This window comes from Oreochromis niloticus, linkage group LG20 (genome assembly GCF_001858045.2).
Source record: "Oreochromis niloticus isolate F11D_XX linkage group LG20, O_niloticus_UMD_NMBU, whole genome shotgun sequence".
Classification (NCBI taxonomy): domain Eukaryota; kingdom Metazoa; phylum Chordata; class Actinopteri; order Cichliformes; family Cichlidae; genus Oreochromis; species Oreochromis niloticus.
This window is the reverse complement of record NC_031984.2, coordinates 15464568-15478614: the sequence shown is the minus strand read 5'-3', so window position 1 is coordinate 15478614 and position 14047 is coordinate 15464568. Positions and strand designations below refer to the sequence as shown.

Sequence of the window (14047 nt, the reverse complement as noted above, 5' to 3'; positions counted from 1 at the left end):
GTGGTTAAAGTTGGGCAGCACGCTAACGTCTTTTGTCCACTTTGTGTGCTCGTAAGGGTCTGACCCTTTCACTCCTTTGATTTTTTCCTCGTATCTTTTCTTTGCCTTTTCGTTGAGTCTGTCTTTATACGGACCGGCATTGTTCTCCTTAGTTTTGTACATTCCTTTTTTGTGCAGCAAAGAAAAACCAAGAAGGTATTGGAACCGGAGAATGAACGTTTTGCGGTGCTGCAAATGCTTGCATTTGATGCGGTATTTGGATTGTTTTGCCACGAGTTCCTGGCATGCAATGCGCGAAAGTCACGTCATCTGTCAATCGCTATAGGAAAAACCATAAAGCCTTTGCATGAAAACAACTGCTTTGATGTACACTGCCTTGTTGGTATATATGTATCAATCTAATAAACTTAAACCTACACCATCCTCCCAATTCTGGATTTTAAACAGTACATAGCGGAAACAAATAGACTGCTTGGTCGAGTTAACCTCCTGAACTATCTACAACACGTGGTAGAAACCTTAAATTAAGACCAAGAACACTAGAGGTGAGACATGATCATTAATTAATATTAAAATTAATAAATGACAGATTTAGTGATATTTTCATAAACACCTCCTTTCCTTTTTTTGTTCTCCATTTTCTTTAGTTCGTCTATAAGATTGCTGAACAAGGGGGAGGGTGCATCCGGCCTCCTCGGCTGTAATTGGTCCAGCCCAGAGTCGATCATGACCAATTGGCCAATCCAACACCTTTCATTATATATACCCTTCCTAAAAAAAAAAAAATAAGAAAAAAAAAAAATCCATCGGCCCATAAAAACAAAAAATCGCCAGCGGCCCACCGGGCAAATGCCCGGTATGCCCAATGGCCAGTCCAGCTATGCACCCTGGACAGATTGCCAGTCTGTCGCAGGTCTAACACAAAGAGAAGGACGATTGCCAGTCTGTCGCAGGTCTAACACAAAGAGAAGGACAACTATTCGCACTCCCGGCCAATTTAGAGTCACCTGCTAACCTAACACACTGCCTCTGTGGTCTGTGGTAAGAAGCTGGAGTACCTGGAGAGAATTCACACAGTTGTTAGGAGAGCATGTCAAGTCCCTAGAGAAGAGCCTCAGCCAGCTAGTGGATTCAAACACAGGACCTAGTTGCTGACAGTGCTAACCACTGCACCATGCAGTGCTAGTTAGCAAATGCTCACATGCTAACCCGCTAAGCTAACATAGTAAACGTGTCCTTATCTATTTAGCTCAAAGCACTGCTGTGCATAGTGCCACAGATCTTGACAGGCTTGACTGTGGACACCTGTTGGCACAAGTTTGGCCAACGGGTGGTAAATTACGGTCACCCGCTCTATCAGTCATGAACACAGCCAGTGCTTGTCAAGTGTGAACAAATTTGTTTTTGCAGTGGTGGCTGCACCTTGTCTAATCACAAGCTTTTATGCAAATGAAGTTTACTCTGAAGGTCAGCCAACAACTTTGTTCGGCAGCAATATTTCAATAAAACACACAGCCAGGTGAGCCGACATGGTTATAGGCTATGTTCAACCTGATAACTGACATGATGTAATTTTAGAGAACTTTGAAGCGGGCAGCTTTTTTGCACATTAAGCGTGACAGCGTTTTTCGTGACCTCCTCAAATCTTTTTCAGCAAAAAGCATCAGTTATAATTTTTTGACACGTCTGGCATTTCTCCGAGAATTTAATCATTTCTTTTTGTAATGAATTTAATAAGGGAGGGGAGGCTTCATTCCCAACAGTACTTAATATATACCAGAAGGAAGTGTTGAGAAATGCACCTGGTTTCAATCTCCTAAAAAGAGGGATTTCTACCATTTCCAGCTTCATTTTAATTTCCTGTTTATTTCACTCTCTGAAGCTTTGGGAACTCTGAAAGGATTTAAATGCCCTTCAGTCCTGATGTCTTTCTCCCATTGCTTTTGATTTATAGATTTGATTTTCAGCTTGAAAGCAAGAAGGGAGAAATTCCAAAAGGAGAAAAAGCACCATCATGACATGTAGGAGCTTAAAATGAGCTGAAAGGTGGGGGAAATAGGAAGGATATAAAACGCCCTTTGCCAGCTGCACGGATGAAATATGAGGAATTGTCGGAAACCATGTAACAAAACGTGATATGCAGCAAATGAACTGGGCTTTATTCAATCCCTGAGCAACCATAAGAAGTCCCATTCTGCTCTGTCGGTATTGTGCTGTGCCCTGTGCCGACAGGACTCACTTTCACTTGACACTGTCGGGCACCCATTAAATGCTACAGTACACAATTATTCCTCCCTCCAAACTCTGTAAACACTGTGCTTGCTGATACTTTCTCTATGTTTGAGCTCAGCAGTCACCTCCACGTAGGGACCCTGACTTGACCGTGACTCTTCTTATCTCCATATTGTCACCAGTGCGTAGCTTTGTGTAAATATATGCATCTCTCCACCACTTTTCCTCTCATGTGAGACATCAGCTGTGATGGCTATAAAAAAAAAAAGCACCCAGTGTGCCAACAGTGGAACTGCCCTTGGGATAACGCAGCTTTTGTGACCCAAAGTTCCAGCCACAGTGCTCCAATGGGACCACTGGGCCATGGGGGACAGACCGAGCCTGAGAGACAGGAGGGATACTTGGGGACTGAAGCACTGAGCTCACTGAACAGATAAACCCAGGGGATTACGGTCAGGCTGCACACTCCTCAGGCTTGCACATGGTCAAAATGGGGGAATGGTTTAACTTGAACTTCTTTTAATTGTGTACAGTCTCTAACTAAGAGGAGGCGACAAAAAGTGTATGAGGCAGCAACCATTAGTGTCGACTGAAACGCGTGGCTTTTTATACATATAGTCAGTGATTTATAGTTCCACCTTATGTCATATCCACGTGCAGTAATTTGTTACACCGTTAATTTCCACCTAATGAGTGAGCGAGATTAATTCATGTGCATGATGAATAGCACAATAGCGAGCACTCTTGCAAACTCTTGTTGAAAATGTGTGTGCATGTGTGTGCGAGTATGTGTACCTTTTGTGTATGCACTTCCAATTGTGGTAAAGACTGCAGGGGCACTTATCTGAAATAAGTAGGCCTGCCCTCCACCGCAGTCCTTGCTAGCAGCTCCATATGGTAATGAGCTGTGTAAGATGAAGGAAATATGTTTTTTTGCAACACAAACAGCACTGCAGTTAATTCAAGAAGCGCGGGCATATAATCCACTCACACGGTTTTAATGACAACAACAGTTTTTAAAATGTAAAGTTTGTGTGAAAAATGGAACATTGAGCTCATTTGGTGAATATTACAGTAAGCATTAAAAAATAACATAGTTCGGCATCAGACTTGTGCATTGCAAATATGTCAAATGCTAACTCGCTACAGTGACCAGATGCCAAAACATAAATTTAAAAGAATAACAAACTAGCAGGCGTGCCTGCCAAAGTGAAAGGGTTGATGAGGGTATGATATCCATCTGCAGTGCAATATGTGCAGCGTCTCACTATTATCATCTTTATTAACATGAAGATAGTTTTAGTCTTGAATATTTGGCCCATTTAGAAGCGCTGCTGTTTAACACTTGTGCACTTCTGAGCTGAAAGAGGAGACGGGAGAGAGAGAGGGCTTGTAGGTGTCGAGATTGGAAGTGGAGGTCTCCTTTGTGTCACATCACGAGTGCAGTGCTACAATTTATATGGAACCACAGTCTGCACTTTGCAAAATGTCTTGTACTGCTGGACATTTACCTTGGGGACAGAAATCAATTCAAAACAAGAACAAGCCATTTTTGAATAAAAATGGTAATCGTGGATCAAAACAGTTCAGCCGCACATTGTTTTGAGAAAATGTCCCGATTTTCATCACTGTATATGTTTTAGCTCTTCTTTTTTTTCCAGCGCTCTTCACAGTTGTTATGAAGGAACAACTGTGAATAATGGTAAGGTGATCAATATATAAAGTGATCCGGTGTGATTCACCGTTTAAGTGAGAGGGGCAAGAAAATATTGACATTTTTCTAATTAGAATTTATGAGTAGTTATTAGTTTCAGTTACTCACCAGCCGACTCGGGGTTATTCGCTAAAAAGCCTGATAATATGTTCATTCACAGATATTAGGGAGGTAATCATTATATAGACCCTCATTAAAGGAATAATTCAACATCTTACACTTAATTGCTTTCTTGCTGGGAGTGAGGGGAGAAGATCAATGTTAAACATTGATGCTTAATTCTGAAAACGAAATTAAAGCTTTTTCTCATACCCATCATTTTGTGTTCCTTTGAACAATCATACAGCAAAAAGTCCTGATATTAATCGAGTGCAGTCTGAAACTGGAGATATTTTACCACAGACCTTAAGCCTTGGGTGATTTTTTTTTTTTATCTGTGGTACTTATATCAAGTAGATTAAGCAATACGTTAAAATCACATGGCTCATAAACACTTGAGAACACGCACACATACTCACAAACAGTGATTGTCATATAATTGTGCTCAAAAGTGTTTTAGAGGCAGGCATGAGTGGACAGATGTGGCTGTGGTATTCTTGTGGGAGGCTGTTAGCTAAAGCCCTTCTGTTTCTGGAAAATCCAAAAACTTTCAGAATATCTAGCAGCTTGTGGCGTCTTTTCTTCAGCCATGTTCGCAAATGTCTGTTTTCTCTCCAGGTAAGCGCTCTTTGTGAGATCCTCTGCCTTCTCATGCTGGGATGTCACAAGAAGAACAAACTGAGTGTTTGTAGCTGGAGGGTTTTAAATGTTCAGATCACCATTCTGTGCATGAGCATCATTATTCCAAGTTGGAGAATTACACAATTTTTTGCACAAATCAATGAATAAAGATGCAATTGAAGTGAGACTTTAAGCTTTAATTAATTAAATTAAACACTAATTAATTTAAAAACTACATTAACTGTTTAGCAATTACAGTCATCACTTTTTCTGAGGCTCAGAAGTAAATCGACATATTAACATAATTTTCAATTTAAGCATTGTTTTTCATACTTGGATGAAAATCTTCCACAGTGCTGTGCTAAGCCGTTACTGTAGCCACTGTCAGCTGCTGCTTGTTTGTGGGTCTCTCTGGATTCAGTTTTGTCTTCAGTTATTAAAAAGCATGTTCATTTGGGATGTGATCGGAGGAGTGACTTGGCCATTGAGGAATATCCTATTTCTATGCCTTGAAAAACTCTGTTTGCTTTTGCAGTTTGCTTTGAGTCATTATCCATCTATCCATCCAGTTTTGCAGCATTTGGCAGAATCTGAGCTGGGATTCTTGCCCTGCACACTTCAGAGTTCATCCTGCTGCTTCTCTGAGCAGTCACATCATCAATAAACACCAGTGAACTGCTTGCATTTGCAGTCATACACACCCATGCCATAACATTACCTCCACCGTGTTTGACAGATGATGTGGCATACTGTGAATCATCTGTTTCTCTCCTTCTCCATATTTTTCTCTTCCCATCATTCTGGTACAGGTTAATCTTGGTTTTGTCTGTATATTCTTTTCAGAACTGTACAGACTCTTAAATGTTTTTGAGCAAAACCAGTTGTTTGCACCTTAGTGTAAACCCTTTTCATGAAAGAATCGCTTAATTGTAGACCTTGATAATGATGATCCGACCTCCACATGTGTTTACTTAACATGGCTGAATGTGATGAGAGGTTTGTTTTCTTAAGTAAAGAAAGAATTCTGAAAGAATTTAGTTTGTTGATTTTGCCACTTAATGCTTTTCATAGGTCTGTTTTCGTTTTTCAACCTAAAGATGCTAAAGACAGGCCCCTTCTCTTGTATTCATGCCCGGAAAACTTTGAGTGGACTGCAAAACCTTTATTCACTTAATTTGTCATGGAATGACAAGGGAACCGACCTCACTTTGCAATGAAAATGCTGGATAATCAATTGTTCATTAACTTTTGAACCTCTGAAAATAAGGGACTGTGTATAAAATGTCTGTAATTCCTAAACGTTAATGAAGTACTTGTGTTAAACTTCTTGAATTAAAGCTGAAAGTCAATCATATCTTGAGAGTTTGATGTGAAATCCACTGTGGTGGTATATAACTTATTTTATGACTTTCTTATTTTATTTTATTCTAATTTTATTTTTCTATTTTATTCTATTTTATTCTAATTTTTGCTTCATAACTTTTGCACTGTCCACTTCCTGCTGTGACAAAACAAATTTCCCACGTGTGGGACTAATAAAGGTTATCTTATCTTATCTTATCTTATCTTATCTTATCTTATCTTATAAAATGTGCTATTGCCCAAATGCTGGACCTAAATGGTGTTGTGCTGTGTTTCTTTTAGTCTTTGGATTAATAAAAACTCACAAGTGACAAACTAATTCTTCATCTGTAACCTGATGTCACTGTGATATTAACCAAATTTAAAGAGTTTCATTTTCATCAGTGTGGTTGCCCAGCAACCATACAGCAACAACAAGACTTTACTAAGCATCGTCCTGACTTTATTATCAACACTAGTGTTTAGAACGCATGTCATCTGTCCGCATCATTTGTTTGCAGCAACAAAGCGAAAACCCAGTCTTAATTATGCCAGATCTTAGTGATGCATTCATGTGAATACCCATGTGACTACCGTGGTTGCCTTGCAGTATTAGTTGCTAGGGTGCATTAATAACAGCCTGCTGTTCTCTTGCTGATTTTTCACTTCTGATTTGCAGTAACTGTTGATAATAGAAATAGAAAAGGCACTTTCACTGACACTGAAAGAAGAAAACAGCTATAGTCAGCACAAGAACACACTGACAGTCTAGCAGTACAAGTTTGATAGCCTAACCAGAAAAAGCACTCAACTTGCAGTGTAGTGAGTCAGGCGCCCCGCTTTGAGAAGAAAGTGTAAGGTAAAAGTGGAAAGACCTGAGCAACACAAAGAAAGACGCAAAATTAATCAAACCTGATAGGATTCTCCACTGAAAAGGTCAGTACATAGCGGTGTAACCGTTGATGGTTTTTGGAGAGCTTTACCTGCTTTCACTGATTTGGTTGATGGGGAAACCAGTCAGTGGTACAAACCAACGTTTGGATTTTGTCCAGCAAGAACTGCAACAGCTTCTCAGCAGGTTTAAATAAATCGCTTCTACGGAATCGAAACCTCTCTGTCAACTCCTCATCAAGTGCACTGTATGTCCATCGCCAATAAGTATACATCATCTAAAATCCTGCAAGCTGTACAGTCGATACCTGGAGCTTGCTGTTGCCTTTAGTGTTACAAGCTGTGTAGTCTGAGTAGCAACTATAGAAAAAAACTAGATTTTGACTTTAAGCCTGGCTATATCATCTTTCCACTGACTTTATTTTAACCCCTGTTTGTGTCTTTACCCTATAGGCTTTTTGTTTGTTGGGGGGTTTGGTTTTTTTGGACTAACCCAGCCTAAATTTTCTCCTCTGCTTTTAATCTTTATCCTTTGGTAAGATGAGATAAACAAATGGCGGCTGTAGCTTTTTATATTCTTTCACAGGCCTGTCGTATCATCCCCATAAAACAGAAACACAGATGAAGAGGGGCTGTAATGACTCACTGACCGAGACTGAGGATAAAATCTCCTCTTTCACAAGGCAACGTAAAAACACTTGAGATGAAAAAAAAAGAAAAATGTCACAGAGCTGCTCTAAACATTGGCTAATTAACGGACGTACGGCAATAGGCATTTGTTATCACAATCACATTTGTGGCTAAAGTCCTCCTGGCTAACTAACACAGCTGCACCCACTTACCATGTGAGTCCAGTGGAGCATGAAGTTAGCCATCAAAACAAAGGCCCAGTTACCCACTAATAGGGTCTCTGGAAAATTCTTGGCCTCTGTGGGTGGAAGGTCAGCACCTTTGGATTCATTGTTGTCACATATAACACCTTTAGTCATTATCACAACCATGCTGGCTCACAATAAGCAGTAGACACTTGCCTTATATAAGAAAAACAGCTATAGTTTACATTAATATTATACTGGGTTTCCATTTTCTCACTTTGTATTTTTGCCAATGTGCACTTATAATGTAAGCAAACTCAAACACGAGAAAACCAGCTGTCACCAAGCTGCCCACTACAGTTATGTATTCCAGTGGTCACTTGTGCATTATCTGTCTATCTTTCACATTTCAGAGTGTGAATGGGTACTGAGCTCACAGCAGCAGCTTTACAGAGACATAATTAGAAGGGAGAGGGTATGACAGATGGATTACAATCGTAATTGAGAGTGTGGAGAGTCTATCGTCCTAGCTGCACTGCACCTGCTTTGTCTTTGGCATAAACAGCAGACGAGGTAAGAATTTGTCTTCTCATGCAGCACGCCTGTAGAATTACAACATGTCTTTTTTTTGTCTCCTTACAGGCACTATTTCTGGTTACAGTGGTACAGAAAAGCTTGGATAGCCCTGATTTTTATTATTCCAAAGCAGATGGTACAAAATGAGACAAGGGAGCCCAGCAGCTCAGTGACCTTCATGTTGCTAATCTAACAATGCCCCTACATTGATCTAACATTAACACCTCACCCCTCGCAGAATATGCATGACTCCAAACAGGCTGGTGGCCTGTGTGTTTTCGAACAAATCACCTCGACGTGCAATTACCTCCTGCTCTGGAGTTATTTCTTTCCTGTGGATACCGTCGCCCTTTCATTCGAGTCTGGGAATTAAACAGGTTTCCAGGTTAATTAATTTGACAGACAGAGCCCATTGTGCCTAGTGTCTGCCCAAAAAGAAACCTTATTGCCTCTTGTCCTGGATGTTGACTTTTTATTGTTCTTGGATTCGTCGTTCTTTAGTGGAGCACACAGTGCCAGCCCCTGTAATTGACTTGAAAAAGACCGTATCGAGCAGACAAGTTATTGAATGCTTGAAACAAAAGCTCTGGCTTTTTCAAAGGAGACCATAATTTATCTGACAGGATGCCTGTTAAATATTGTGCACCCCTGCCATGTGAAAACTATGACTCTATTTGGTTTTTTGGTCAGCTGTGTATTAAACATAAACCTCTCATTCCTCTTTCTTGTTGCTTCCTACTTCATCCCATGATGAAAGTGAAATGGAATTTGTTTGAGTGCGCAGACACGTGACTCTGTGTCTGTATAAAAGCGAGGAAGGGGAGAGAAAGAAAGGATCCAAACCAAAGTGTAATCTCAGTCTAAATCACACAGCCTCCCCGGGGAAAAGGCCCCTCTTCCTGGGGTTAGTCAGTGAATTAAATCACGGTGAGGGCCCCATTTTTCAAAAGTAACCTTTCCATTGACAGTGTAAGTGGGAGTCTCACCGCCGAGTCCGAGCCGGGGAATTAGTGTCGTGCGTTGCGACACCAGTCTCTCCGGGTGTCATTTGTAAAGGCTGTTGCTGCATTTTTCCAGTCCTGCCTTCCTGTCTGTCTCAGTGTGCTCACTGTGGAGGTGGCCATCTGCCTCCCTCCCCTCTCACATCCCTGGTTTCTCTCCTCAGCAGTCTGTTCCCTGCAGTTCCCACACAGTTTCCTTAAATGTATTTTTAGTGCATCTCATGAATTTTGGCCCCAGTGTACAGTATGTGCACCCAAAACCACATTGGACATGCACGATTTGCCTGTTGAAAGATATTCATGTACTCAGCGTGGCTAATGAAGATAAATACACTACATGGCCGGATTAGGCTCGAATTAATCTCAACTTAATTAATTAGAAATTTGTCCATCCAAGCCTGTAATGTCAATAGGACATGTTTCAATTAGAACTACATCGCCTTTTCTAATCTTTTAATTGAACAGAAACTAATGGAATGAACACGTTCATAAAATGGGATTCCATGCCTCATAATCATTTTCACGATAAAGCAACTCTCTGAGGCTGCTTATTATTCAAAGATAAACCAACTTAAGGGACTTATCCTGTAATCCACTTCCTGTTTCCTGTTTCCCAGAGTGCTGCTGTACTTTGCTTTTCCACCAACAATGTGGATGCTGTTGCTGCATGTGTGTTGGCTGGCTCACGAGTGGTCAGTTTCTAAGGTTACTTGAAAATGAAGGCTTATGCATGAATTATGTATTAACAGAGTGCTCAGCGGGCACCTCTTCTCTCGCTCCCCTTCTCTCCACGTAACCCACTGAACATGTACTCATTAGCAGAGACTACAATGATTATTGTTGTTATTTTGAATGTGCGATTTACTTTGAATGCCAAGCAGAAACTACCTTTTTAATTAATGCCTCAAATTGCCAAGTGAGTCCCTGGCTAATGCATGCCCACAAAAGCAAATTATCATAATCTGCTTGTTTGTAAAAGTACCATCTGTGCAATTAAATAGTTTGGTGATGATAGAGTTTTGTTAGGAAGATGTGAGGCCTCCGTGCTCCTAAAGGTGTGGGCAATTCTCACCAGTCTGTGGACCAGTATGTTTAGCCAGGATGATGATGATGATGTGCGTGTGTGGTAGAGGGTGTTGGGTGGGGGGTGATATGCGTGTATTTGTGGGGGCAGGAGGGTTGCACAGGATGAATCAGGAGTCTTCTGAAGAAGGGTTGCCTTGGAGACCAGCCTGGACCCCTCCAAACGTGTCTGCTATGCTCTCTCTCCCTCCCGTACCTCCCTCTCTGCTCCGTTTTAAAGGTGCATCAGTAATGAATCCAAAACTATTTCAGGAAAGCCACTTTTTAGTCGGCGGGTGAAGCCCTTCATACCTGCAGCTCTTCTGTGTTTTCATAATGCCACAGATCTCTGTTTCATGCCTGCCACCGTCAACATCAAAAGAAAAGAGGGGGGAAAACACTTTTGTGTGTATGTGTGTGTGTGTATGTGTGTGTGTGTGTGTGTATGTGTGTGTGTGTGTGTGTTTGAGGGGGATAACGGAGGGAGGGGAAGTAGGGAGACAGAGATTATAATGCTGAGATGCAGCCACTGAGAGGCACTCAGAGGAACAATTGTCTTATTATTCAAGTCTGTAAGTGCATTTGTTTGCCTTGTTTACCTTCTCTTCTGTCTGAAGACAGTGAGCGCTAACTTCCTGGAAACCTTTCCACAAAGTGATGCTAATCTTTTTTTCCCTTTTCCTTTTTCTTTTTTGCTGCCAGCTGAATGACGTCTCGCGTCGAAAGGGGGCTGAAAACTCGGCGCACACAGTGAATCCCTCGCTGTGACTCATTCATTTTGTATAAAGGCGACCGGTTGCGGAGACTGAGAAAGAGCCGGGGATTTAATTAGCTGGTTTTTCTTAGTCCACTGCTTAATGAACGCACGTTTGCGTTCACACTAACCGCGTTTTTCCTTTTTCTTTTAACCCACCCCCCCTCATTCCCTCCCTCCCTCCGTCATTCCCTCCCCTCCTTTGGAGACTGTGGAGATGATATGCACCCCTGGGAGACAAACACCACAGCCGAGCGAGCCATTCCTGCGCTCCCGTGGAGTTGTTCTGGGGAAGAAGAATGTCACCCACTTCTGCCGGTCCTAAGAAGTATTGATTTAAAGCGATAATTTCTACTACACGATACTTAAATTCTGGGCTTTGGGTTGTGAAGATATGCCAGTTCCTCGCAGCGGTTTCATTGTGTTTCTATTCGCTCTTTGGATTTAGCATAAATGGACAAAATTAGGCCAGATAATTTGCTGCGGGTTTTCGTCTCCTTTCAGTGATATTCTCTCTAACTAATGGATGTAGCCTCCCTTCCTGAGAGCGCTAAATTTCCGTTAGGGGCTTCACTATTCAACAAGCTTAACCGCTCACTCCTGGCTGTAAAACGATGGGCGCAGTTCGCCTGAGCCTTCTGCTGCCCCTTGGTTCCTCAGCCCAGCTTGTTGAATCTCCTCCCTGGTGACAAGAATGGGTTCGTTTTAGCAAACTTCTTAGCCTCTTCTGGTCTCATCATCGGCGGATCGCAGGCTTCTCCTTCCTAAAAGTTGATCATGGCTTGTCCCGGTGTACGCGTGAAGCTGAGCTTTATATGGAGGGTGTTTTGGCTTATGAGGACTGTGATAGATTTCGCGCTGCCTCAGGAGACTTATGCACCCCATTCGATACGGACTGAGGGACACCTGACCCTCGGCGGACTCTTCCCGGTGCATGCCAGAGGAATCGATGGTGCGCCGTGCGGGGACCTCAAAAAAGAGAACGGCATCCAGCGGCTTGAGGCCATGATGTACGCTTTGGACCAAATTAACCAGGACGAGCAACTCTTACCCAACATCACCTTAGGCGCACGGGTGCTGGACACTTGTTCGAGGGATACTTATGCGCTGGAGCAATCGTTAACTTTCGTGCAAGCGCTGATCACGAAGGACACCTCCGACGTGCGGTGCACTAACGGGGACCCACCGGTGTTTGTCAAGCCTGAAAAAGTGGTGGGAGTCATCGGAGCCTCGGCGAGTTCAGTATCGATTATGGTTGCCAACATCCTACGCCTCTTCCAGGCAAGTCTGAGCGTGTGCACTAGTTTTGTGGCTTTAAGATAATCGTATTTTTTCCACTATTGCAGCAGTAGTTTGTTGAATTTGGGGGTAAAAATGCGCTTTGGAGAGGGGTAAACGCAGTTTTTTGTTGCCCAAAAGCCGCTTGAAAGGACAGCAAAAGTGAAACAGCTGAAAACTGTGTCTGAGAAAAAACAATAAATAAATAAATAAATAAATAAGAGAGAATCCATCACGAGCAAGAATCTATTTTCAGATGGTGGTATTGGATTCGATGTGTTCTCACTGATGCCTCTCTCCATCTTAAAACGGGGCATAAAAGGAAGGTGAAGTGAGTTTGGGTGGTTTTTCAATCCACTAGACTGTGTGGATGAGACAGCTGAGAGTGCTGTTGCTTGTCCCCGGTGGTGCTGAAAGAACAGCTCCCGTCTGTTCCAGTCTCACTCCGGAGTCTGGATGAGTGGGCACTGACAGCCTGACACAATCACACCCAAACTCAACAACCCCCTCCTGAGAATAAAAGGCCTGTTTCATATGATTGCACATGATTATATGAACCTCTTGTACGTCAGACTGCAGGCGGTTTTATGAATTGTTTTGAACCTGAAAGCATTGAGTTATGCTTGAGTTTCCTTTTGCTTTTACCTACGGGGGAAGAAGCGGGGGGGGGGGGGGGCTTCCCTTCTGCAAAATGAGCTTGTTTCCATCTCTTCACAGCCTGATTGAGCTCGATGGCTGCAAGTAAATGAAAGGAATTCATAAGACTAATTTCCAAATGGCATACTTGAGCGTATAGGAAAACGTCTCTATTTCTGTTGGCTGAGAGTCAACTGATGGTGTTGGCCCACTGCTGGTGCTGCAGTGAAATGGGAAATGCAGCAAGGCACCAGTACAGAAAGATTAATTATTTAAAACACATCTCCATAGCAAAGTATTTAATTACTCAAAAAAACATGTGCATGCTTTTGCATAATTCTGTACAGTTTTTCCTGTGCGAGGAAAGTGGCATTTAAACTGGGGAGGAGCTGCATGCAGTGTTGGTGCTAATGATTTGTGGTTGCAGATTGTAAGTCAGAGTCTTGTCAGTCAGTGTTTTTGTTCCAGCTCAGTTCGACAAATTGTGTAAGTAGCTGGTTAATTGCATCTGTAAGACAGTCGGAGTACTTAACAAGCTTTTACCCCAACCACCGCCCAGTTGTCTTCCCTTTCTACTCTACAGACACGTACACATGCCACACATTTGTGTCTATATACATATATCTATATACATATTTATTTCTATTTGTTCATTTTTTATATCCGGGTTTTGTGGTTCCTTTTGCCGGACTGATCGTCCCCACCACAACACCACAATCTTCAGCCTAGCTTTAGTTCCTGTTCTCTCTTTGTAGGCTCACTTAATAAATTAAATTTTTATTATTACAAGATCTTCAAAACCCTGCAGTTATGCTTTGAAGCATAACTGCACTTGTTATTTTGTTGCACGGCACGAGGGTTGCAAGAGTTCCTCAGTTTTGTGCAAGCTCTGTAACATAAAAAACTTATGCATTTGTGAAACTGAGAGGGTTTAAAGGGAAGCCAGATTAGTCCCTAATTCTCTTTATTCTCTCCTCCTCACACCAGGTGTACCAACACATCTGCAAGTGTCAAGCTGTCAGAGTGT

General features: G+C 42.1%; 1 protein-coding gene across 1 annotated transcript in view; it reads left to right on the top strand.

Annotated features, from left to right (window-relative positions):
* Nucleotides 1-10886: 10886 nt before the first annotated feature.
* The window catches only part of LOC100700254 (metabotropic glutamate receptor 7), a 72182-nt gene continuing 69021 nt past the window's right edge, over nt 10887-14047 (top strand). Inside the window, exon 1 of the mRNA XM_019350229.2 lies at nt 10887-12387. Within this exon, the coding sequence (XP_019205774.1) occupies nt 11884-12387 (504 nt within the window). The 5' untranslated portion in view covers nt 10887-11883. The remainder of the gene's footprint in view (nt 12388-14047) is intronic.